The following is a 24,871-nucleotide window of genomic DNA, read 5'->3' as shown; positions in this document are numbered from 1 at the left end:
GCAAATGTTTTGTTGTCAGTCGCCTAGCAACAGTGCTCCCACTATTTAAACCAATGGGATGTCTCTTTGTTGAAACGCTCACAGTATTATATAAGGTATCCTAAGAGAGTATTGAACCCATAATCTGAATTTACTTATTTTTTCCATAAAAAAAGTTAAATTACCTTCTTAGAAATTCTTACACTTACATCTACTTCTCCTCCACCACTGAAAAATGAATAATCTGTGAATATCACGAATATTTTTAATCTCACTTTTAATCTTTTACTGCTGGATGCAAGATGTCTCCTAATTCACTGAAAAGTCCATCCTTGCTGTATGTTAGCTGGAGGCTTCAAGTTTCACTTGCGTAAGTTGCATACTGGACCACTATTGGCTCCAAACTAGTAGTGATGACACAAATTCTGCTGGTATGGTCACATGTTAAACTCAGATTTATTAGGTAAGCACAGTGAAACTTGCTGCCTTCAGCAGATTAATGTGAACACAGCCTTTTAGTGTTAAACTTTACACACATATCACAGTGAAGTCCAGCGAAGTAACAATAAGTTAAGCACATTTTGAGTGGAGGGGGGCTTTAAAAATCCCCTCCAGACATGTATTAAGACATATAAAAAATACTCTGCTTGGGACAAAAATGTGTGTCTGACATGGCTTTTCCACACAAAAAAAGTATAATTACCACATTAAAATCCTTGAAATGACATCTACTCACTCTCCCTCATTAAAAATTCCAGTCTATAAATATGAAAATATATTTCATTTCAGAAGTTTAACTGCTGGACACAAGATGTCTCCTACTTCACTGTAAAGTCAGTTCTCAGTGTTTGTTCACTGGAAGCTTCAAGTTTCCACCTCACACTTGTGTATGTTGCATACTGCACCAGGACTGCTCCGAAATAGGTGTGATGTTTTTCAATAAGCACTCTCCTTCCTCAGCAGATGAATGTGAAAACAGCCTTCTAGTGCCAAACTCTGCACATACATCATTCTGCACAGTGAAGCTCAAACATCCAACTGTAGGAACAAGAAGAAAAACACATTTTTTAGTGGAGGGAGGGGGGACTTTAAGGATTTGAGTTACACCATATCAATGCTATGTTTCCATAAAAGAGCTGACTACTAAAGACATTATATAAGCAATCAGTAGTCACACAAATAAATAATTCCCTAAATGTAATACATTTCACAAGGCCAAGTCAACAGTGCGCAGTTTTAACACTGAAAAAACAAACAAAATACCTGATTAATGACAACTGATTAAGAAAGCCTGTCATTTTAGTTTCAAGTAAACATGCAAACCGACCATGCAACCATAAAGCACTAAAGGGAACTGTGCAAACTGCAGAGTAAAACTCACTAGAAGAAATCAATGCTGACTATTGACGATTACGTCATTCCCCGTTAAACGGGAGCTTGGTAGGAGCAGCAATCTCATAATATTAATTAATTGAATAGAAGATGGGGCGACGGTAATAATAACACCAGTGATTTAATAATAATGAAGAGAATTGTTATTGATTTGGACCAGATGGGCATTAGAGGAAATAAAACAGGGCAAAGGGGGTGGGGGAGCGGTTTGAGCCACTGTATAAACCACTGTATGTCTGCTTTCTGTCATTTTCAGTGTTCACTCCTTCCTTCTTCATCTGCGTCTCTTCAGTCGTCGCCTGAATCTGCTGCAAACTGAGAAGAGGCCACCTCCATCATAACAACACACATATCGATATAACGCAGAGTACGCCTCAGATGTCCACCATGAAATAAAAAAAATGGATAAAAAGTAGGTTTAGTGTGCTCTTTCAGGTAGAACTGTGTGTGCACGGTGAGCTAGTTGAAGAAGATGAGCCTTTTTTCTTCGCTGGAGGAGGCTGTGCTGCTGTGTGGGGGAGTGGGTTACATCCTGTGGCGTTTCCTGTGTTTGTAAACTAGACGGTCTCGAAAACGTCGGGCGAGTGAAGCTGAAAGGTAGATACACATATCTTTTCATTTCTTCTTTCGATGCTTGGTGGATTTTGATGGTGCACTCAGTTGTTTACTATGTCGTTTTTCTTAAAATGCACGCAAGGCTGCAGAAGGATTTACTTGATATTACAGCGTCAATGTTAGCCACTGCTAGCTGGCTAACGGGAGGGGGGAGGCTCTCGCAACGACGGCCATCACGAATGTCTTTATCGCTCAATCTCGTCTTGAACGACTTCAGCTTTTGTGTGTTCACATGGTTATCACAGTGAAAAGATTCATGTGTCCATTGCTCATTATTGAGAGTTTCATGTGTCTACTGTTTCAAACCAATGACCAAGTGGAGTGAAAAAATGTTCCAATTTTTAACATTACGGTGGGCGCCAGCGAGCAGCTAGCTGCTAGCTGCTGTTAGCTTGTTCAACATCAGCAAAACTAACGTTAGGTTGGGGTGGTAGTGCGAAGGCCAGCCCATTCAACGCTGAGAAATTAAATATTTATCTTCCAAACAACATCGTGTTAGTGTAGTGACTTTTCTTCTGCTGGCAACTATATCGACGATATCCAATAAAAAAAGCCTTGTAGTCTTGTAATTTGCGTTAGCCAGCGTTAGCGTTTTCCTAGCAGTGTTAGCCAGCTAACCAACGCTAATGGCGAAACCACTTTAAGCGTTTATTTCTGCCTCCATCTGGTCACCGTTAACTTTTATGGTGGTATAAAAGCAGTTAACCTGTACCATAGTGAGGGGAACATAACAAACGATGCCCAAACGGACGTAAATAATGGAAAAACCACCTTGGTTTTTGCATCGACAGTGCTTCTCAAAATTGAGCAATGTTTCTTTCAGCATATTAACGGCCTCCTCGTAATAACCCAACAAACCGGTCAAAAGGCCAAACGTAACGTTACGTTTTAATGTGCCAGATTATAAAGGGTCCAGGTCAAGAGCCCGTCTGCATTGTTACACAATATGTACATAATGCATGTATAATCTACAGTCGAAATATTAAATGTTAGCCTTTAGAGCTGCAACAATTAGTCGATTAATTGTCAAGCTATTAAATTAATCGCCAACTATTTTGATAATCGATCAATCTCTTGGAGCCATTTTCTAAAGAAAATGTCCAAAATCTTGATTCCAGCTTCCTAAATTTAAATATTTTCTGGTTTCTTTCATCTTCTACTACAATAAACTGAATATCTGGGTTGTGGATAATTTGAGGATTTAGCTTTGGGAAACTGTGATTGACATTTTTCCCGCATTTTCTAACATTTTTTGGACCAAACAACTAATCAATTAATCAAGAAAATAACAGATTAGTCAATAATGAAAATAATTGTTAGTTGCAGCCCTGTTAGCTTTTGCATTAACCTTTAACAGTAACTGTATAATTACATCTCTCACTCAGAGATATTCTACTTACATTTTCAACAGGTTTAGCATAAGAGTAAGAAATAGGAGATTTAACCTTTTCTTAAAGTTTTGCTTCTAAAGTTGAGCAGCACAATGTGAACGCAGTAATCATTTGTAACTTACCAGAAAGGAGGGCTTTTCTTCAGCATCCATGAAAACATAAGAAAGAGACTTCCTTAACATATAACTGCTCCCTCCATATTGCTTAATTTTCACACTTTGTTATATATTCCGGTATTCTCGTACTCTGAAAGTGGAAAGCTGATGATTTGCCAAAGCTGTTTTATTATTATTATTATTACAACCTAAATGTTATCATAGCTAAATGTCTTTGTCCCACTTAAACCTCAACCTTAATAACTTGTAATTTAATACAATGAAAACCGTTCTAGACATTTGAATAATAATTGACAGCAGCATGCATACCAGTGTCTACTGTATTTTGAGTTTTTGTTCTGACTGACTGGTCAGTATTAAGTTTACATAAAGAAAACATGTCAGGCTTTGAATACAGTTCTTGTCTGTGTTATGTATTGTATGTATATGTGTTGAATTTGTTCTGTTTTTAACAGAGCTGCAGTTATATTAGTGGATATTTTGAAACTCACTTTTGCTAATTTTCTATGCAATTTCTTCATACAAAACACTTATGCAAAACACTATTGGCAAAGTTTCTCATATGGAGTATGAATGGGCTTAGCCTACTGCAATGCAAGCACTAAAAGAGTTGTTATTTAAACTTACTACATGTAGACCTGGTAAAAATACCCTTTAATGGTTTGGGTTTGGTTTTCTTAAATTCTAATTGTTTCCAGATTTTTTTTTTAATGCTTTTCAATTCCACTTATTGAGTTCTGCAGAATTTAGTTTGTGCTTCCATCTACTTCAATGGTTATGCACAAAGCATTATACATGTATAATATTTACAACAGCGGGCAATACAGCAAGGAAGTCTGACTAAACGATTATGTATTCAGATTTCTCTTGGTATGATATTTGAACCCTTGATAATGACGAGACAAGTTGACTTCAAATTTATCTGCAGTCCACTGTGATTAACAGTTAAAATCTCCTGATAAACTAGACAGTTAACGGAAGATTTTCCATCTAACAAGATAATGTGATTATATGTATATTGGAAGAAGATCCTAAAGTCACTGTGATTTTTATTTGATTTTGATTAGTGTGTGTTGCCTGGCCTTAGTATGAATTGCACTCATACTGGTACCTTGATGTTTAGGTTTTATGGATAGGGATTATGCAGAAGAAAGAATAATAATAGTGGAAGTCCATTAATTGCTGTCTTAGTGAACTATGGTAACCCCAAAAGAGAAAAACCGTGCTAAGCTTCAAGATAGATGTACAGTATGAATGAGTGTTATCCATAGTCAGTCAACTTTATGGTCAGTTGTTATTATGGTGAGTATACTGACATATCTATGAACAAAATGCATGTGAGTTTCATATTTTGTGATGTGGAAAAACAACAACTAACTGGAGTTAATGGAATATGTGCCATTAAAGGCAGCCATTGATGCTGATGTAATTTAATGTTTGTCTGTTTCATCCACATCCTCCTCTTCCTCAGTTTTAATGCTAGATGAGTGAGGTGGGTGTGGCTTCCCACCAGCCCGACCATCCTGACTGACGGATCTCTGGATGACCTTGTCCCCACCCCTGTCCCTGCGCTCACATACACCGTTACCACAGCAATGTCACATCTGCCCAGCAGCTCAGTCCGCGACCATATGAAATGGGTTTGTTTTAAGAACACCAAAGTGGTTACAAATAACTTTATTTGGAGTCTTGTGTCACTCAGGATGTTGTCGTTGATGACTAGCTTGGCAATTGCCATGTCTTAGATGCAAATCATTTCAAATTCCAGCCTATTTGTTTTAGAAGTACGTTGTTGTTAGTTAATTATTCTTAAATTTAAATGTTCTATCTTCCCAGGCGGGTCTGCTTGGCTGCGAGGCTGTCCTCTCCAGTATGGCCCTGATGCAGGCCAGCTCCATGGCCGCTCCACCCAAAAAAATGATGGCTCCACTTGGCCATGGACCACAGCAGAGAGAGGGACCTGACCGTGCTCCCCAGAGCCATATGATCCTCCCGTCTGGAATGAGCTGTCCACCTCTGGTTAGGACCCCCTTGGGAAATATGGAATGGAAATTTGTCTGTTTTTATATGTTTCAATATTGTCAAAGGTGTAAACCCTTTGTCTTTTACGAAATTGAAAATTTGATAGCGGAAGGACAACACAACCCTCCGCTTCTTGTTTTTGTGGCGTTTTAACTTGGAATTGGATAATGAGTTCACCTCATAATTGACATTGAAAACATGTTGACATAATCACTACCAGGTTTTACATTAGATCATATAGTTACAGTTTCAGGAGCATTGTTCTTACACCGCCACAAACAACAGTTGTATTTTTTTTTAATTAAAAAATAGGTGGTCAAAACCTTTCCCTCTTCAGTGATCAGAAACTGTCCCAATTGTTTTAAATTATATGCTGATTTTACTAAAACCAAGACACAAAATCTACAAACCCACTATTAAACACTGGCTTTGGTATCAAAGTGCAGTGGCAAAAAAATTTACTTAAGAGAGGTTTACATTTATCGCTTTGTTTTAGACATATCTTGTTCAGATATTTTATTTTTATTTTTTAGAGGAATCTAATCTGAAATACTTGTCTTTTTTTGTCTTGCTCTTAAGCTTATCCGGAAGGAAGGTGAATTCCAAGCTCCCCGCCTGCTGGACGAGAAGGAGATGAGGGCCAACGAGGACATGCAGCAGAAAAAAAAGAACAGGAAATCAGTAACGCCCTGTAAAGTGAGAGATCAAGAGGGAAGGGGAGGGAAGGTCAGTGGCTGTGGTTGCTAAATGGGGAATGGTCTGTGCATGGTCCTTTTCTGCTTTACAGAAAATGTGTCTTTAGCAGCTTGCACATGTTTCTGTAAAAGCATTTAACTTTATTTAAGTGTGCCTCACTTGGAGCTTTCATGTCTGCACATTTTGTTTGTGTGGGGGTGGGGGGAGGAGCTCAGGGAAGATGTGGAGGGGGTGGAGGATCTCTAGAGAGGAAAGAGGGGGAGGGGAGCAGAGCAAAGCAGAGCGGAGCACAATAACTGCAGTTGTGTGCATACAGGGGAGCAGTAACATGAGGGCATTAGGCCATAGTAAGGGATTGTGGGGTATTTCTCAATTCAAATGTTAATTACATTCAGTAAAAAACAAACTGTTATACCCTGCATTTACATACCCAAGATAATTTGGTTTTATACATTATAAACAATTAAAAATATACATGAAACTGTTGGATTTGGTGTAATAGAAATCAAATACTTTGCATTTACTGAAATTTAAGAGGAATTATTTACTTTTATTCAATTCAGAGCCATTGTGGGTGGGTATGTGTGACAGATTGTGCCATTGTTTTAGTGGTACAGTTCACTGGTATCTTAGTCTATGTCACTGGTACACCATTAAGGTGTTATTTGAACAAATGTTGAACGCTTATTCTTTACTGTCCACCTTAGGGCACAGGTGGAGATGAAAATGGTCCATCATCCAAAGTGCAGAAAAATTTTATTTGTGATCACTGTTACGGCGCATTTAGGAGTGGATACCACCTGAAGAGACATATCCTCATTCATACAGGTATGGGTCACGCTTGGAATAACCGAAGTTCACAGTAAAGCCAAAAAAAACAGCTTTTAATGCCTGATTACATAAATCATTTGTTGAAGGAGGCTCTGAAAGCTTGAGTTGGATGGAATTTAGGAGTGTGCAGCAACTGTAAGGTTTTGCAATGGCCTGCTTAAAAATCTTGTTTGGTAATAGCTTTTGCCTCACAGCTAATTGGTGGTATCTGTGGGGACTTGAACTAAAACTGGTGCTCTTCGGTTTAGGGGAGAAGCCGTATGCTTGTGCCGTATGTGACATGAGGTTTATTCAGCGTTACCACCTGGAGAGACACAGCCTCATTCACACGGGTATGCGTCCTCTAACCGTACCCATATTACATAAATCTGACTACCTCTGTAGTCTTGACACTTGAATCAATGGACAGATGCTTAGGGTTCATTTTGTCTGTGGACAGTAATTTCCAACAAAGCCACCCCCCAAAATCTGTTCAGCCCAAAATATAAAGCACAGTATTTGTCTTTATAAATATTGGTCCCCCAACACCAAGAAAAAGTTACTGAAGGTGATATAATACAGTGCGGTCCAGTAGTCCCAAGTCCACTATTAAAAACTCTTGTTTTACCATGTGTGATTACCATATACCACATTATTTCAGCTATTTAAGAAGATCCCAAAGATGTTGAAGTCACAGTCCTCCTTTTCTTAATGATCTCTGTTCAATGAGGTTGAGTTCTGGTGACTGTGAAGGGAGTAATTAGCCTCTCTAGTGACTGTCATCAACCTTCTTATTGCAAATTCAAACTCTGATGAATTTGTAAAAGCAGCTTTCTTTCTGTCTTCAGCTGTGTTGTTGAGATTGTTTAGCTCATGCCTGTTCTTGGACCATTGTTTTGACTTGTTTTGTTCTTAAATTGATTGTATTGATAAGTGAAATAGGAGTTTTTTTTGTTCATTTAGATTTGTGTTGTTGGTGCAAATGCTGTTGGGTCCTGTAAAGATGTAAGCTTGATACACTTGTCTTCACATAGTGTGACTGCTTTTAAGACTAACAACAACCAGGCTGATCCTGCGTGTGCTGCCATGTAGAAGTTGGTGCATTGCTCTCTGCACACCGTGTGCAGTACGCTTCATCACTGTGCACTATAGTTTAACGCTGTATCACATCTGGTTGTGGTTGCAAGTACAACAGACAACACCTGACCACCAAATATGATGATGGGTGCAGTCAGAAGTGCAACAGATTTGAATCTCATAACTTGTAGATGTCAGAGTAGCAATGCTTTTTCACTCTCCAAGATTCAATGTTTTAAAGTCTGCCTGATCTTGGTTTGGATTTGACCTCTGAGAAATGTTTGTAGCCTGCCAGTCCTTCAGAACTTCAGTTTTGCTACAGTTAGATGGGATACTGATTACTACATCAGAGAATATTTTGGCATCACGTTATTTGGCTCCTCAATTTTTGGCGGCTCCTCAACAGAAAATATGCGTAAATTGAAACCCAAAGTTTAAACACAAGCAGTAGTGACACATGAGTGACCATATTCATTTTGTCAACATGTGGTTTTCTCTGGAAAACAGTTCTCACTTTGTTTTAAAGAGAATCCTTGTGTTAAAATATGCATGAACGGTATGGTGTGACTGCAGTAAGAAAAACCTTACAAAATGTAATTTTCTGTTGTATTTCTAAGGATCATAAGCTATTAATCTGTGTCAGCACTAAGTAATGTATCCAGGAAACAGCTGGTTTAAAATAAGATTTTCTTGATGATGAAGAAGCAAGAATTCTTGATAGTGGACTTGAAAAGGACTCAAAACTTTTGGACCCCAGTGTATCTATTTGAAAGCCTCAATGCACAGGCCGCACAAAACATGAGATTTCTTTTTTTGAATCATTTTGTATGTAATTATTAATTTATCAGTGGAAAATAACTGCATGGACATCAAAGGACTATGTTTATATAAAATGGATATAAGGTCCTTATCGAAAAACATTTCCATAGTGTCCATATTTGCGTTGCACCTTTTCACATAAACTTCTTTGTTTTTCATTGTTTAAGAAGTATGCACTGTGGGTAAGTCAACCTCTAACCTAATAGTTTTTCTAAGTGACTACTGCTTTCAGTATTCACAAAAAGAAACGCATCAATAGTAATGTTGACCAATTTTACCCAGCTCTTTTTATTTATACATATGTGTACGTGTATACTTTTTTTAATTCTGATATCCCAGTAGCTTAAGTAAGCAGTTGCTCTTTGTGGCCACACTGCATCTGTTCTGTCTGTTTTTCACATAGTACATTTTTAAAATATATATAAATATATATTTTTGTCTCTAATTCAACTTATCTGATAGACTGAATAGCTAATAATTTTATGCTCTGTGTGTGTAGGGGTGAAGCCGTACGCTTGTTCCATGTGTGACATGAGGTTTTTCCAGCGTTACCACCTGGAGAGACACAGACTCACTCATACGGGTATGCGTCCATTTACCGTACCCAGGTCAGGTTAAGAAACTTTATTTGATCAGGTTGTCTCATTGAGATCAGGATTTCTCTTAAAAAGAGGCCAGAGAAGAACAACAAAAAAAACCATTTACAGTAAGACCTCTCATACAACAGCACACAAGCGAACATGCATGCACAAACAAGTCCTTCAGGAGTTGATTTGGAATTACTCTTGTGGACACCTCAAAGTGTATTATCCCTCTTGTACCATTGCTGCTCAACAAAATTTACACTTATTTTTCCTTTTTTGTATTTTATTTTCCCATCAAACTGTTACTTCTGCTTCAACATACAAGCAGAGCTTAAGAGTTAAAGCCAACTGCCAGCTATCATACACTGTGTACATAAGTCCTGCACATTTTGCTTATCCTTTCATGTATTAATCGAAATATCCTATTAATAATGGATTTACGTGGTGGTTGGGGACCTTTTTAGTAGGATTTTTTTCAAGGAAGTGTTACACAGCCACGGTTAAGAGATGGGGGAGATTGGTCACCATATAAGGGCAAAATAATGTAATTTTGTAGTAGACCTGCTAACTTTGGTGTTTGTAAAACCTGATTGTGCATGACTTTAATAGAAATAAATAGAAATAACTGGCTAATTATTTCAAGTTTTAACACCAGTTTGTGTTAATTCCCTCCTGTCTGATCTAGTCATAGTCGTAGCTGATTCCCTAAGGCCATGGTATATTATGGGAATAGTCCTTTGATGTCCACACCTATTTTACATGCAGATTAATGGCTGCACAACTCTGTAATTGTCTGGCTTTTTAATTTAAGAAGTTGCACAGCTGCTTTTACAGATGTTTCTGCTGTAAGCCTATGGCGGCGATTGGATTGGAAGCTTTTAAATTCTGAGACAGATCATCACTTTGGAGAGCTTGAAAGCAACGCACACTTGCATGCCACCATAAATTGAATGAGTGCGTTGCATAGAAGTTTACCCAAGTTCAATTTAACAGTAAGCTGCAACCAATATGCTAAAAAATGATGACATCCATCAAATAAACGGTGGAGAAGCGTGCTAATGTGTTTGCTTCAGCTGGCCCGTGTGATCACCATCTCAGACGTTTCTTTGCTCTCTTGCTGCTGACTTGTATGTCTTGTTTTCAACATGCTTGGCTTGTATCCTGTTGCTGTTTTTGTTTCATGATGTATTCCAGAATATTTGAAAACGAATGCTCCCCATAACAGAAGACACTTTTACCAATTAGAAGTAAAAACAAACACCTTCGCATGAAGCTTTGATTGGAATGTGAACTGTCTGCCAGGTCCTAGTGATTTAATGACTGTGAATGATGCTTCCCTTTGATGCTAAAGCAACGTCTTAGCTAATATGTTGATATTTGTGTATGTAGGGGTGAAGCCGTACGCTTGCTCCATGTGTGACATGAGGTTCTTCCAACGTTACCATCTGGCAAGACACAGCCTCACTCATACTGGTATGCGTCTGCTTACCCTGGTTCATTAGGTTGTGGTTTTATTAGAAGTGCCTTAACTTTGAACTCATAGCTGTATAAACAGAGGTTTGAGGTATCTAAATTGGCAACCAGCTTCAAATATGTAGACTTGACATATTAGCAAACATTAAGATGTATCCAGACATGTGTTAGTACAGTAAAATATTAAACTCTTGATGTGAATACATGCTTATATAACGGGAAACCAAAATTTACATAACTTCAGCTTTTCCCCTGCTGAACGCTCTACTTCGTTCTGCGCAATTATCTCTTTAGTTGGTCTTGATTTTACAAGATACATTTTTTAATGTGACTGAAATGACCCAGTCGTGGTCACAATACACATAATCGTGTACTGCAAAACAAGCATTTGTTTCTCAAGCTCATGGGATTACGTGTAGAAGCATAAGAAGAGCTGTTGTAAGGGAAGAGTTGATGGTTATGTGTTGAAACGTATTTTCTTTTCTGTTTCTAGCTAATGTTTACATACTTTTTATGTGTGTAGGGGTGAAGCCATACGCTTGCTCCATGTGTGACATGAGATTTTTCCAACGCTACCACTTGGCAAGACACAGCCTCACTCACACGGGTACGGGTTCACCCTTCTTTGTTACTTGAGAGCCCAAATACCCGGTTTAGTGGAGTTTAAATTTTCCTTGTTTGTAGAATGAGTCTGGCTTTTAACATATGAATAATTGTTGGAGCACAATGGAGGAGTGCCTTTCTGTTTTTGTCTTAACCCTTTATGGTACTATGTTTAGCCAGCATTTCCCAGATTGCCTCCATTAGGTTATTTTACCTTGACTTGGGTCTGAAGACTTTTTCAGCCTTTGTAATGTTTTCATTGAGGTCCCTTCTTAACGTATGTTGACAGTCAAAATGATAGCTTAATGCATTTAGTGTGACATCATACTAGTGCCACCTCTTTTGGCATGTCTGGATACATGATATAAGTGAGTGTGTCCTGTTCAGTTCATTGTGTTGTTTTTACAAAATATTTTGCTCTGTGTGTGCAGGGGTGAAGCCATATGCTTGCTCCATGTGTGACATGAGATTTTTCCAGAGATACCACCTGGCAAGACACACTCTCACCCATACGGGTATAAGTTTTACTTAAATCCCTCTCAACTGACACTACCAGGGATTGTAGAGATTTGGTGTATAAGCACTGCCTACTTATGGGTGTATTTTGACATCAAGATAAATGTGTAATACTTAATCCATGTGTTGGATTATGTAAGTTTAAAGTTAAAGTACTAGTAGTTTCTATTTTATTTTCTGGTGTCATTTGTTTCATTGTATCTGCTAATTGTTTAAAGGCTTGACATGACACATTTTATGTATTTATGTATAGAGACTAGTAAGTAGGGCTGGGCAATATATCGATATTATATCGATATCGTCTTAGATTTTGTCGTAATATCATGATATAGCATAAGTGTTGTCTTTTCCTGGTTTTAAAGGCTGCATTACAGTAAAATGATGTAATTTTCTGAACTTACCAGACTGTTCTAGCTGTTCTATTATTTGCCTTGTTACCCACTTAGTCATTATATCCACATTACTGATGATTATTTATCAAAAATACTCATTGTGTAAATATTTTGTGAAAGCACCAATAGTCATCCCTACAATACTGTTACAATACCAATATTGAGGTATTTGGTCAAAAATGTCGTGATATTTGGTTTTGTCCATATCGCCCAGCCCTACTAGTAAGGCATGAAAATATAAGGGGTTTTATAATGACATAACACTGACTAGTTTATGTAAAATGACATATGCTGTGTACATAGTTCATGAGAACACTTTTCTAAAGTTTGGTACTGTATGCGTTTAGGGGTGAAGCCATACGCTTGCTCCATGTGTGACATGAGGTTCTTCCAGCGTTACCATTTGGCAAGACACAGCCTCACTCATACTGGTATGCTTGAATTAATTGTTCCCCTTTCACTATAAAACCTTTTCTATAAACAACCTATTCATGATCTTTTTTTTTATTGATAAGTCCCTCTATATTCAATATATGCCATTGATGATAAATTCCCCCTTCTAAATAAAACATGTTTAATATAATTTTTAGGCTTTGTTGGAAAACTGTCCACTGAAAAAGTGACTCTTCCTGTCAATTACCTTGTTTTGTGATTAACACTGTAATGGTACTATTGCATGTGTATTGTTCAGTACTATATTACATATTGAATGAACGCACATTACACCAAAAAGGGTTTAAATGCAGGCATCAATAGTCTAAAATGTGAAGAAAAAGAGGCTACATTTCTCAAGAAACAGTGCATCTTGAACGTAGTGTAACTTAAAAAGCTTCAGCATGAACCTGAAATGGGGTTTTTATCACCAACAGTTTGCAGGATGACTGAATATTACTAAATCTGATCCAAACTGCATTCTGTCAGCGCGTTCTTTCCCCTTAATTAATGATGCACTTTAACTATTGATGTCTGCAGGTCCTTAAACTCTTTTGTGTTTCTGTCTGTAATAAAGCATGCTATTATAAACAACCTGAAAGCTTTTCATAATGTTTTTATTTAAATCGTGGTGTTCATGAACTTCATCAGTGTTGAAATACACCTAACTTTCTTGTGCTCTGTTTAGGGGTGAAGCCGTATGCTTGTACCATGTGTGACATGAGGTTTATACAACGTTACCAACTGGAGAGACACAGTCTTACTCATACGGGTACGTCCTCATTATTTGACCATTTCTCTCTTTGACTGTGGTCATGCATGCGCCCCACATTAATGTTTACATGGCTGCTTCAAACTCGAGTTTGTATTGCTTTCTGTCACTATATTGACAAGAGATAATGTTTCATGTAGCATCTACAGGGAGCTTCATAATAACTTGCATAATGATACTTCCCCTCATACTTTGCATATGAAATGACATAATGAATTTGAAGCAAAGATGCCAACAGCTTGTTTTGGTTTGTAGTTTTATTTATGTGTTTACCTTTAAACTAAATGTTTTAGCTTTTAGATGTCTGCAAAACAAAAACATAATTCTGACAAGTTTTCTTATCAGACTTTTTTTGCGTATTTGAACTAGCTCAGCTTCAAAAAGAAATTCTACTTCAGTCCAGTAGCTGCATATATGGAAGAAATGTGCTTCTAAAATAATAAAACCATGACATATTGGTTGACTTTTGTAATGCACATTGCTGCAGAAATATAAATCCTAATTCTTTTGCTAACATATTTCCAAAAATCAAATGCAAATGATTCTCAAATATATGAAATACATATATGAAATGTCTAAATTCCAAAACTGCTGGTGTCTGTAGCTCGCAGACTCAGACATAACTATACATTAAGATCTCTTTTCTCTTTTATGATATATATGAAAAACTATTGCTGTGATCCAAGTCAAACTTAGTAGAACAGATCATTCCCCTGTCCAGGAATATCACGTTATAATTCAACATAAAAGCTGTGTGTGTGAGTTTGCACAGCGTCAGCTCCAAAGCTTATCACATAAAATTTAAAAAATGCAAGAAATTTAAAAACTTCGTCAATGAAGGCGTTTGCTGTGAAGCAGCTGCACGCATGCGGCTGCCTACAGTAGATCAGTTCAAGGCTTTCTGTTCATTATGGAACAGCTATGGAAGTTGTAATCAAATTCTGAATTAATGTGTTGGTGATGCGGCCTATATCGGGTCTCAGCTGATGTGAATGTCTAACTGTAGAGCTGACTGTCCACACAACTCAGTCATTGTCATTTCACATTCAAAGTAATGGTGAGGAAATAAATATAATCCTCTTTCATGAATTGTTTAGTTGCATCGACTGACATTGTTAAGAACAGGCTTTGTGTAAGCATAGGTCTTTTTAGTACAGCTTTTAAATTTGAATCAGCAGAGTTCATGTTATATTTTGAACTTTTATACAAGCTAGGCTTTCTAAGATGCTTTCCATAATATTTTCAGCTACTATAAATAAGAATTTATCTGCAAACCAATGTCAACATTTTAATATATTGTGTATAGTTGTTTACCAACTGCCTAAAATTGTCTAACCTCTGCGATCAGCGTGACAAAAATTCATGTTCAGAAAATTTGTATGTAGAAATTCTGCAAACACAAACTTGTATTTGCATAGTGTGAGAAACTTGTGCTAGTTTGAATGTGTCCATTAAGGACCTCAATTTTGGCTCAATTGTCTGCTCATTTTGGTAAGTTTTTAGGTTTGAAGATACGTTTTGCTTTCAACTCGGGATGTTTTCATTGTCCGTCAATTTCCAATTTGAACATTGGCCATAGATGTCTAGTAATTAGAGTTTAGCTTCATTCAGATGTGAATCTCCAATTGGAATAGCAGATGTATTTTGAAGGCAAACAAAGCGCTGATAAGTGCAACCAAACTTTACTAAGCAATTAGTAAAGTTTAACGTCGATCATTTTTGGCAGTTGAGTTTTTTTTTTTTTTATGCTAAAGTTGGTACTTTGTGTGTATAGGGGTGAAGCCGTACGCTTGCACCATGTGTGACAAGAGGTTTTTTCAGCGCTACCACCTGGCGAGACACAGCCTCACTCATATGGGTATGCGTCTGCCAATCTTAACCCAGTCAAAAGATTAGGGTGCTGCAACATCTGTATGCTTGATCTAGTGCTAAATATCTGTATTCATTACACAATTCTGATGGATGATTTTAAGTGTGATAGCCATTAGATGACATCATCAGCTCATGTGTTGTTTTAAGTGGATTTTAAAGACCCTCTGAGAATTTTGTAATTTGAAACAAGCTTCTTATTAAATCATATTGTAATGTTAGGGTATGACATTGGTTATTAACCACAGATATCAATTTAGCCCAGATTAGTATTCTTCAGTTATGAAATAGGAGTATATATATATCTATTTTTTTTTTTCTTTTGTGGCAGAGACACAAAAATAACGCTCTTGATGCTCTGCGTTTAGGTGTGAAACCTTTTGCTTGCACCATGTGTGACATGAAGTTTTTTCAGCGTTACCACCTGGCGAGACACAGCCTCACTCATACGGGTATGGGTCCGTGCACCGAGCCCATTACATTCAGTGTTAGAAATCAGTGTGCACATTTAATCTTGTTAGTTCACTTCAGACATGCCTTTTTTTTATATTTAAGGGAAATGTCAATATGAAGTTTTGGTTTTCCTCGTCTGTATTATGAGTTGAGCAGCATAACCGTGAATCATTCTTTTGTTGTTTTTTTTTTTTATATTTGTTGGTAACCACAACACTGCGAAATGGATAGTCATTACGAAGGAAATATCTGAAACAAAAGTTTTGTTTTTGCATGAATTGGTAAATGTGTGGTTAATAACCAATAGCTGAGATTTTTTTTTTTCTTTCCTAAACAAAATTGGAAAGTGAGGCAAAGTGATATAATATTGCTACTTTGCATTTAGGTGTGAAACCTTATGCTTGCACCATGTGTGACAAGAGGTTTTTTCAGCGCTACCACCTGGCAAGACACAGCCTCACTCATATGGGTATGCGTCCGCCCACCTTACCCATGTCACTGACATCAGACTGTACTTACATTGTATCAGATACAGGGTCATTATCATGTTAGGCAGTTATCAAGCCTATCCTGTATTATTTGTGTACATGCAACATTAAAGCAGGTCTATATGTAAAGAAATTCAGGACTGCAACATCATCAGCTCATGTGATGTGTTTAGTTGTGGATTTGAGAATTGGTTAAAACAGTTTGATGTATTATTTGATTTGGAAAATAACAACCTTAAAAAAACAAGCATTCATGTCTTAAAAGGAAATTCCAAAACAATAAAAAAAACAAGTGGTTAACAACCCATCAATTCTGAACAAATGTTTGAACTATATTGCTTATTGATGGATTGTGAACACAAAAAAAGACTGAAAATAATACCATAATGCTCTGCGTTTAGGTGTGAAACCTTTTGCTTGTACCATGTGTGACATGAGGTTTGTTCAGCGTTACCACCTGGCGAGACACAGCCTCACTCATACGGGTATGCGTCAGTGCACCTGCCCTTCTCACATATTTGTAGGTCATCATCATATAGTCTCTTATTGTGCTAAGATCAGCAGCAAAGACCGTTTCAACACAGATGTCTTGAGAGAGCCAATTTAGTTTATTTGTGTAAAACGTTTAAGTAAAATAATTACTATTCCGTAATGTCTCTGTAACATTTACAATAAGGAGTTTAAGGCAGTTTGCTTATAATATTTGATGCCCTCTAGAACATTTAGTACCTTTTTTTTTAATGACGTTTAACTAAAAAAAAACACTGAAAAAAAACAGCAATACAGATGCATTTGGTCTCATCCTGTGATTTTAAAACTCTATAATTAGTGCACTTTTAATCTCTGCAGTTCATAAGGATAACTTTTCATTAAATAAATGGCTCCCTTTATTAATAATAATAATAACATAATCACTAGTGGTAAAATCCACAGGTACATAAACTGTACATGTATTTTGTCTTCATGTCATTCATAAAAAAAACAGATAAAGCTCAATACTTTGTTAATCAATAACATAATGTAAATCATACTCAAACTATTGACACTAGGTACATAATAAAGTTGTTTAGTATTCCCTCACTGTAATGGTCACTCTTCATCATAATTATTACTCTGTGATATTAATGGTCAGTTGATCAGCATAATCTCAGATTATCTTTTTGGTTTTTTTGTCTGTTAGTAACTATAACAGTTACAAAAGGGATATTTTTAGACAGTGTATCTTTTTATTTTGTTATTGCATGAACTGGCGACTATGCCTGATATATTTAGGGGAAACGTCAATATGAAGTAAACATGATTTCCTAGTTAGTATTATCAGTTGAGCAGGATAACTGTAAATCACTCTTCTGTTTTAATATTGCAAAATGGATAAAGGCATTACAAAGAAAATATTTGAAACAAAAGTTTGTTTGTTTTTTTGCATGAATTGGCAAATGTGTGGTTAATAACCAATAGCTTAGGGATGTACTCATAAAGAATGGAAACTGAGGTACAGTAATGTAATATTGCTACTTTGCATTTAGGTGTGAAACCTTATGCTTGCACCATGTGTGACAAGAGGTTTTTTCAGCGCTACCACCTGGCAAGACACAGCCTCACTCATATGGGTATGCGTCCGCCCACCTTACCCATGTCACTGACATCAGACTGTACTTACAATATGTTAGAGATGCAGGGTTTAAGGCAGTCATTACTATTCTCTAAAAGAAACTAGCATTACGTCTTTTCTGATGTATATCCTGCATAATATGTGTAAATGCAACATTAAAGCAAGTCTTAAAATGTAAAATATAGGACTGTGACATCATCAGCTCATGTCATGTGTTTAGTTGTGGATCTGAAAATTGGTCAACACAGTTTGATGTATTCTTCATTGGATTTGGATTTTTAAAAAAAACAACAAAAATTGAGCATGACAACTGCATTCTTTTAGAGAGAAAATGAAAAGTGGTTAACAACCCATCAATTGTAAATACCGTAGATGTAAAAAGTACATAATTGATTGATGGATTGTGAAACAAAAATATGAAAGTCCTGAAAATAATGTATTGATGCTCTGCGTTTAGGTGTGAAACCTTTTGCTTGCACCATGTGTGACATGAGGTTTGTTCAGCGCTACCACCTGGCGAGACACAGCCTCACTCATACGGGTATGGGTCCGTGCACCTGCCCTTCTCACATTTCATAGATCACCATTTACTCTTTATTGTGCAAAGATGAATTTTAAAGATTAATTAAGACTGGATCTGTTTGGTTAGATGCAGTTTGTTGTTGAGCAGACTTGCAGGACAGAAGTTCCTGTAGTTTTTTAGTTTACAGCCTTTTAAGTTCATTTTTACTGTATACCAGTAATACTGGAGGGCAGTTTATGTGTTATAATGTGGAGTTGCAGGATTCAGTATGTTGCCTTTTAGTCAGGGTTTAATAATTAACTTTTTTAGCTCCAATTCGGATTATGAATCTTAATCATTTCTTGGCACAGTTTAAGCAAAAAAATGAGAAAATTATCAAAAACACATTCACAGTGAACAACCGCCTTTCGAGCGCATAAATGATTTTGTGATTTTTTTTAATTATTTTTTTTCGTTAAAAGGTAAAAAATTAATTGTGTTTTGTAATCCACATGGAAGTCCTATTGCTCTAAACCTCGCTTTCTGAAATCCGACAAGCTGAATTGAAAAGCATGAATCTAAACAAATCCACAGTTCCTATACATTTTTTATGCGCGTGGGTTCTTGAAACCTGACCCTACTTAAAGCTCAAAACAGTCATTTGTGGCCAATTCATGCTTTTTGCGTCCACGGACAGCTGTGGTCTTGCAGATGCGCACACAGTTCCATTCATACTTTACAGGTAACATATGTGCCTGCTAGTAAACAGGGTTTCACCATGACAACTTCCTGGAGTTGTGAGTATTACTAACCGCGGTTCAGTGTTTTTCTGCTAATACAATAATCTGTTACTCCAACCGGACTTACTGGATCATATTTCATTGTCTTACCAGCACTTTAAAGAACACGCCTGCACCAACACGGCCCCTTGAATTGTTTTACACAGGGCTGTTTTCAGTCTGAATGCTGCGGAGGAGTTCCTTTATTTTGCTGAACAACAAGAAAATGTCAAAAAAAGAAAAGCATCCGCTCAATGAGACTAGGAATACAGCACATACATACAGTAGACAAGACAGGTATTCCCGTTTGCTTTTCCAGCACATGTGCAGCTGATGTATTTGCTATGCGTATAGTCAGACCAATGTTAGGCCGTGCGGACACAGGCAGATGGCGACATTTACATCACACGGACTAATGCGGACCCTTGCGACCGTTGAAAGTATGAATTGGCCTTTAGTTTGAGTGGACCGTTGAACTGTTTTGACTGAACACAGAACTTCCAAACAACATCAAATTCTACAATAACCCCCCTCCCTGCACTTTGCATTTTTTATGGCATTCAATTGCATAATAATGAAAGTCTCATATAGTATCATTGTTTTACAGCATTTTAGAGAAAAAAAATAGTTAGTAGAAAACTAAATAACCAGTGAAAGTTCGTCCAAACTCAAACTCAAAGCCTTGTTTGAAAGAAATGTCACAATTACCATTGACTATTTTACTGTTTTTGCAGTGTAAATGTAGGCATAATGTAACCATTACCACCAAAGGTGAGAGGATGCAACAGTCTTGTTGCAGTGTTAAGTAACAATGTTACTGATGTTTGTTCAGACAAAACATACAGTGATTAAATGATAATCTGACACGTGTTTTTTGTTTTTGTTTTTTTGCTTTGAAACTAGACATATTTAGCTCCATATTGTTATAAAAACCTGACTCAGCTATATTCTCAGTTTAACTTATTGACTTAGTTGCATGTCTGAATATTTCAATATTATTTTCTGACAAAAGAAATGCACATTACATACATAGAATGTATTAGTTATTATTTCTGCCAGTATTTTAGTCCTAGTGCTAGCTTGAGCTTGAAAGATGTATTTCTTGCACTTGTGGCAGGTAGGGCTAATATATTGCTCTGTGTGTGTAGGGGTGAAGCCGTATGCTTGTTCCATGTGTGACATGAGGTTTATTCAGCGTAACCACCTGGAGAGACACAGCCTCACTCATACGGGTATGCGTTCCTTTACCGTACCCTTACCAATGAGAAAGGCTCTGGCGCTTTCAACACATCGGGGTCACAACAAACTCGAGTTTGGATTGTCAAGTCATTTGATGGGATGTTGAACCAGCCTCAAAAAAATACCCCCAGTTTTTGGGGCCACTATGTTGCGTAGATCTGGGCCATGAAAATGAGAAATTCCACTCTGATCTACACATAATGAGTTGATGACGAGGCCTTTTAGAATATCAATATTCAGATGCTGAAACTACCATTGGAAATAGTTAAAAATGTACTAATAGGGCAGTTTTTTTTTTCCAACTTTTTGTAAGTGTTGGAAATGTAGTCCTCAAAGAAAGAGTAGTAAGTAAAAATTACACACTGTTTATTGGTACAAATGGCTAAAATTGATGCATTGACTGTGTATTTGTGTGCTTTTTTAGGAGAGAAGCCATTTGCTTGTGACATGTGTGATATGAGGTTTATCCAGCGCTACCACCTTGAGAGACACAAGCGTGTCCATAGTGGGGAGAAGCCATACCAGTGTGAACGGTGCCAGCAGGTATGTACGAAGTTTGAACAAAGCAAAGTGACCTTAATGTGAAACTTAAGGTATTCATTCATTGTTTAAATTCAATCTTCATAACACTTACTACTGTTGTTTTTTTTAAACTATTTAAACAGATCCTCCCCCCCCAGATAAGTTATTAACTGTGTCCAATTTGTGTCTTTAAAAGAACTTTTCACGGACAGACCGGCTCTTGCGGCATCGGCGGTTGTGCCAGGGTCGCAGCGTAGCGAAAGTAGAGAACCAGCCATGCTGCGAACCGCGCCCATATCCCCAAGAACCCCCGCCCGCACCCCCAACCTGGAGTCCCATGCATCCCCCTCCAGGTCGGCTGGCGGTCTGACATTCCACCTTACCTACATCCACAACACCGCCAGAGACGGGACAAGCCACAGGGTTTCTTCTTCTCAGCTCTGTGCTGAGTGGCACCACACTCTAACACAGACTGATCTTGCAGCTCCAGTCTTGGGATTACTAATGACAGAGGGACATTTGTGTTTTCGTTTTGTTGACTTCTTACTGTGTTCCCCCCCCCACCTTTTTTTTTTTAAAGACGAGACTTTTCTGTGATGAACAGTGGTCCAGTGGTTTTGTACTTAATCTGTTTGATTTTTTTGCAAAAAAAAAAAAAGTTTTTATTGTTGTTCAAATATATCTGCATTTGGTGGTACTCGGGAAGGGCAGTGGGTATTGTTTATCCTGACATCTTGGCAACAAAATGGGATGCAGTGGTGAGGAAAAGCATTTGAGCCTCTTATTTGGCCCATTTTGTCTCAGAAGCATTGCCACTTAGGTCAAAATAAATAAAACTGAACTTTCCTTTCAGGTAAAGCAAGGAAACCACTCTTGATATCTCATTTGGACCAGATCTTGTTTGCCATTGCAGCTAAAATAATGTTTACCATGGAGGCACCAACCTGACATTAGGCCTGTGGTGGACTTTCCCATGATAATGACTTGTAGTCAGTAATCCAGACATTTCACTCTTTATTGGTAAGCTGCATCTGGTCTAAATATAATTTGAACAAGAGGAGTTTTCTGACTTTAACAGCACAGGAGGTTCAGTTTTAATGCTTACTCTGTGTAAATAATTCAAAATGTTTATTATTGTTTTACTATGGGGCTTTGAGAGGTAATTTTTTTAATCCACAAAATGGGCCAAAAAGAAAGCAAAAATTAGAATCGGGTTCAATTTGTTGCCACTGTTTAAGTGGAATCCTGAGTAACTGAGTGTGTTTATTAAAAAAAAAAAAAAAAAAAAGTAATATCAAACAGTGCTACATAATTGTAAACCAGGACTTCCAATAAGTGGATGATCAGAGAGAAGCCTGCAGCTGACTAGTTCTGTGTCAGACATGAAGGGGTCGGGTCACAGGAGTATCACCTGTGTATCTCGTGTTCTGTGTCGTATGTGTGACATGCTGATGATCACTCAGGAAATGGCACAGGATGACAGCCTGAGCAAGTCCTCCGCTAGAGTCCCTGCTATTGTAAGTGCAGCTGTATATATACAGTGTGTTATACGGTGATCTCCAGTACTACAGCAGACAACTCTCTCTCTCTCTCTCTCTTTCCAGCTCTGTCCATAGATCTTGGTCTAAAATAGTGCAGGTTGGCCACTTGAAGTCCCATTATGTTTGTACAGATTTCTCACATGGTGAGATCAGTGGGGGTATACAAAATCTTGTGGCCTTAGTGTGTTTATTTCTTTCTTTCTTTCTTTCTTTTTTTTTGCCTTTTTTCTCAACTGTTATTATTATTGTGGATCAGATGTATTTACTAAGACGAGACAGCTTTTCATCATCATGGTATTTCTTTCCCTCAAAGCTGTCATGGTTACAGAATGTTGACTGTTTCAGACTAATGTTTTCTCCTGTCAAAAGAGGTGGTATTTTGATGATGATGATGATGAATATTTTGGGTCATTGTTACTGATAACGGTGTAACACAATATATAATCCTTAAGGAGCCCCTGGGAGTTTGACGGTCCTCGTAAGAAGTCGGTAGTGCTGAATTGTTTCCCACTGCAGTGCTTTGGCCGGTCGCAGGCCACAGCAGACTCAACACTCGCTTGACTCTGCAACACACTAACAATTGCCTTTTTTATCCAAATATTATGTGGTTGGTGTGTATAATGGATGTCTGTCATGTCATTGGGTTTAGCCTTAAGTAAGTGCGGATACACAAATAATCATTGTAGTACTAAACAATATTGTAACGAACAATTTCTTTTACCTATGATGAACTCTGATCGTACTGTGGGAAAAGTCTTTTGACTGTCAGGCAGCAGAGAGCCGGTTAATCGTGGCCTCCTTGCTGCCCGTGGAATAATTTCTCAAACTTGATCCTTTCTGTGACTGGTGAGCGAGCAATTTGCCTATCCATAATGTTTAACTGAGAAATGTCAGTGATGTTGGGAGGTTTAGTCTGCAAGGCCAAACACATGTACATATTAAGACAACCATTTGATGCCACAGCTATGTAGGTGCATATGACTGACACCATCAGTGGTGGTTTTGGGGGACAACAGTCTCATTTGGATCAGAAAGATGGGTTTTTGTTGTTTTGTTTTGTTTTTTTTATTTAAAGGTTCACATCAGCCTTAGACTGAATGTGGAAATGTGTGAAATCCCAGAGTGTCTCTCATTTGTAGGATGTTCATGTTCAGATTGCTGAGTTAAGTGATATTTTACCAGTGTTAATGGGAAGCTTCCTTTAAATGATCCCTTGGTATTCAGACAGTTAAAGTGCGCACAGAGATGGGATTCAGTTTTAAGTGACTTGGTAGAACATAAGAAAACTCAGTGGCAGCAAAGGGACAAGTTTGAGAAATGTATGAATTTGCTCTGGAAACACTATTCCAAAATCTGCGGAAGGGAAACTGCTGGCACGAGCACATAACTAAAAATGGCTAAAGGGCAATACAGTATATAGTGGACGTCACTTGTTAATACCTTTTTGTCATTTATTGTTTTTAGTATTATCGATCTCATTGTTAAAATGCAATAGAATCCTTGAGCCTCAGATCATTTGTTTATAAGATTGAGGTTTAATTTTTAATTTTTTTTTCTTTTTTTCAGACAGATCAAATGATTTATTTGTCTGAGAATTTCTCATCGCATTTTTGATGATTGTTTCAAGGACCTTTTTTTATTCTGATAAAATTGTAAACACTGGAGTGAAAGGAAGAAAAAAAGATGGATTTTTTTTTTTTTCCTTCAGACTGTACTAGACAAAGCCTATTTCTCCTCAAACTGACAGAGAAGGCGGACAGAACAATTTGGATCAGTACAGTTGAGAGCCCAGTATGTTCGGTAATTTTGACATTAGAGGCAGTAGTACCACAAGAAAATGTTTTCTTTCTTATACAAAGTCCCTGGTATTTGTAGTAAATTATATTGATAATGGTATTAGATGAACAACAGCATAACAGTAGCTATCACAGATTAGTTGTTTTCTTTATTAGTCTTGCATGCAGAGTTATGGTCCTCAGTTAAAATAGGATCTTGATATTGATTATTTTGTGTAGGAAAATGAGTGCATAAGAATAACTTCCTAAAAAATGTTACAATGATTATTGTAAAATGGGCTAACTAATATGTACCCTTGTGATCCAATTAGTTTCAACTGTATGAAAATCAGAGGAGAGGCTTCTTACTATTATGCTGAAATAAAAGAATTTGTAAAGGAC

At 37.4% G+C, this 24,871-nt stretch overlaps 1 protein-coding gene across 29 annotated transcripts; it reads left to right on the top strand.

Annotated features, from left to right (window-relative positions):
* The first annotated feature begins 1,629 nt into the window (after window positions 1–1,629).
* Window positions 1,630–24,871, top strand: znf740a (zinc finger protein 740a). Of its 29 annotated transcripts, none has more exons than XM_067587597.1 (21): window positions 1,630–1,968; window positions 4,965–5,133; window positions 5,330–5,512; window positions 6,095–6,211; window positions 6,919–7,039; window positions 7,291–7,374; window positions 9,417–9,500; window positions 10,891–10,974; window positions 11,498–11,581; window positions 12,009–12,092; window positions 12,833–12,916; window positions 13,606–13,689; window positions 15,464–15,547; window positions 15,927–16,010; window positions 16,397–16,480; window positions 16,901–16,984; window positions 18,026–18,109; window positions 18,569–18,652; window positions 20,541–20,624; window positions 21,056–21,174; window positions 21,350–24,871. In XM_067587597.1, exons 2-21 carry the CDS (start codon window positions 5,089–5,091, stop codon window positions 21,521–21,523), a joined length of 1,935 nt encoding a protein of 644 aa, XP_067443698.1. In that variant the 5' UTR covers window positions 1,630–1,968; window positions 4,965–5,088; the 3' UTR covers window positions 21,524–24,871. The 29 variants fall into 29 exon arrangements, with proteins under 29 accessions (XP_067443698.1, XP_067443697.1, XP_067443720.1 ...); XM_067587596.1 differs by having other exon boundaries at window positions 6,095–6,241; XM_067587609.1 differs by lacking the exon at window positions 7,291–7,374 and having other exon boundaries at window positions 1,631–1,968.

The sequence above is a fragment of the Thunnus thynnus genome, chromosome 4 (assembly GCF_963924715.1).
Source record: "Thunnus thynnus chromosome 4, fThuThy2.1, whole genome shotgun sequence".
Taxonomy (NCBI): Eukaryota; Metazoa; Chordata; class Actinopteri; order Scombriformes; family Scombridae; genus Thunnus; species Thunnus thynnus.
Note: the sequence above shows the minus strand (reverse complement) of the source record. Positions and strands in the feature narration are given on the sequence as shown.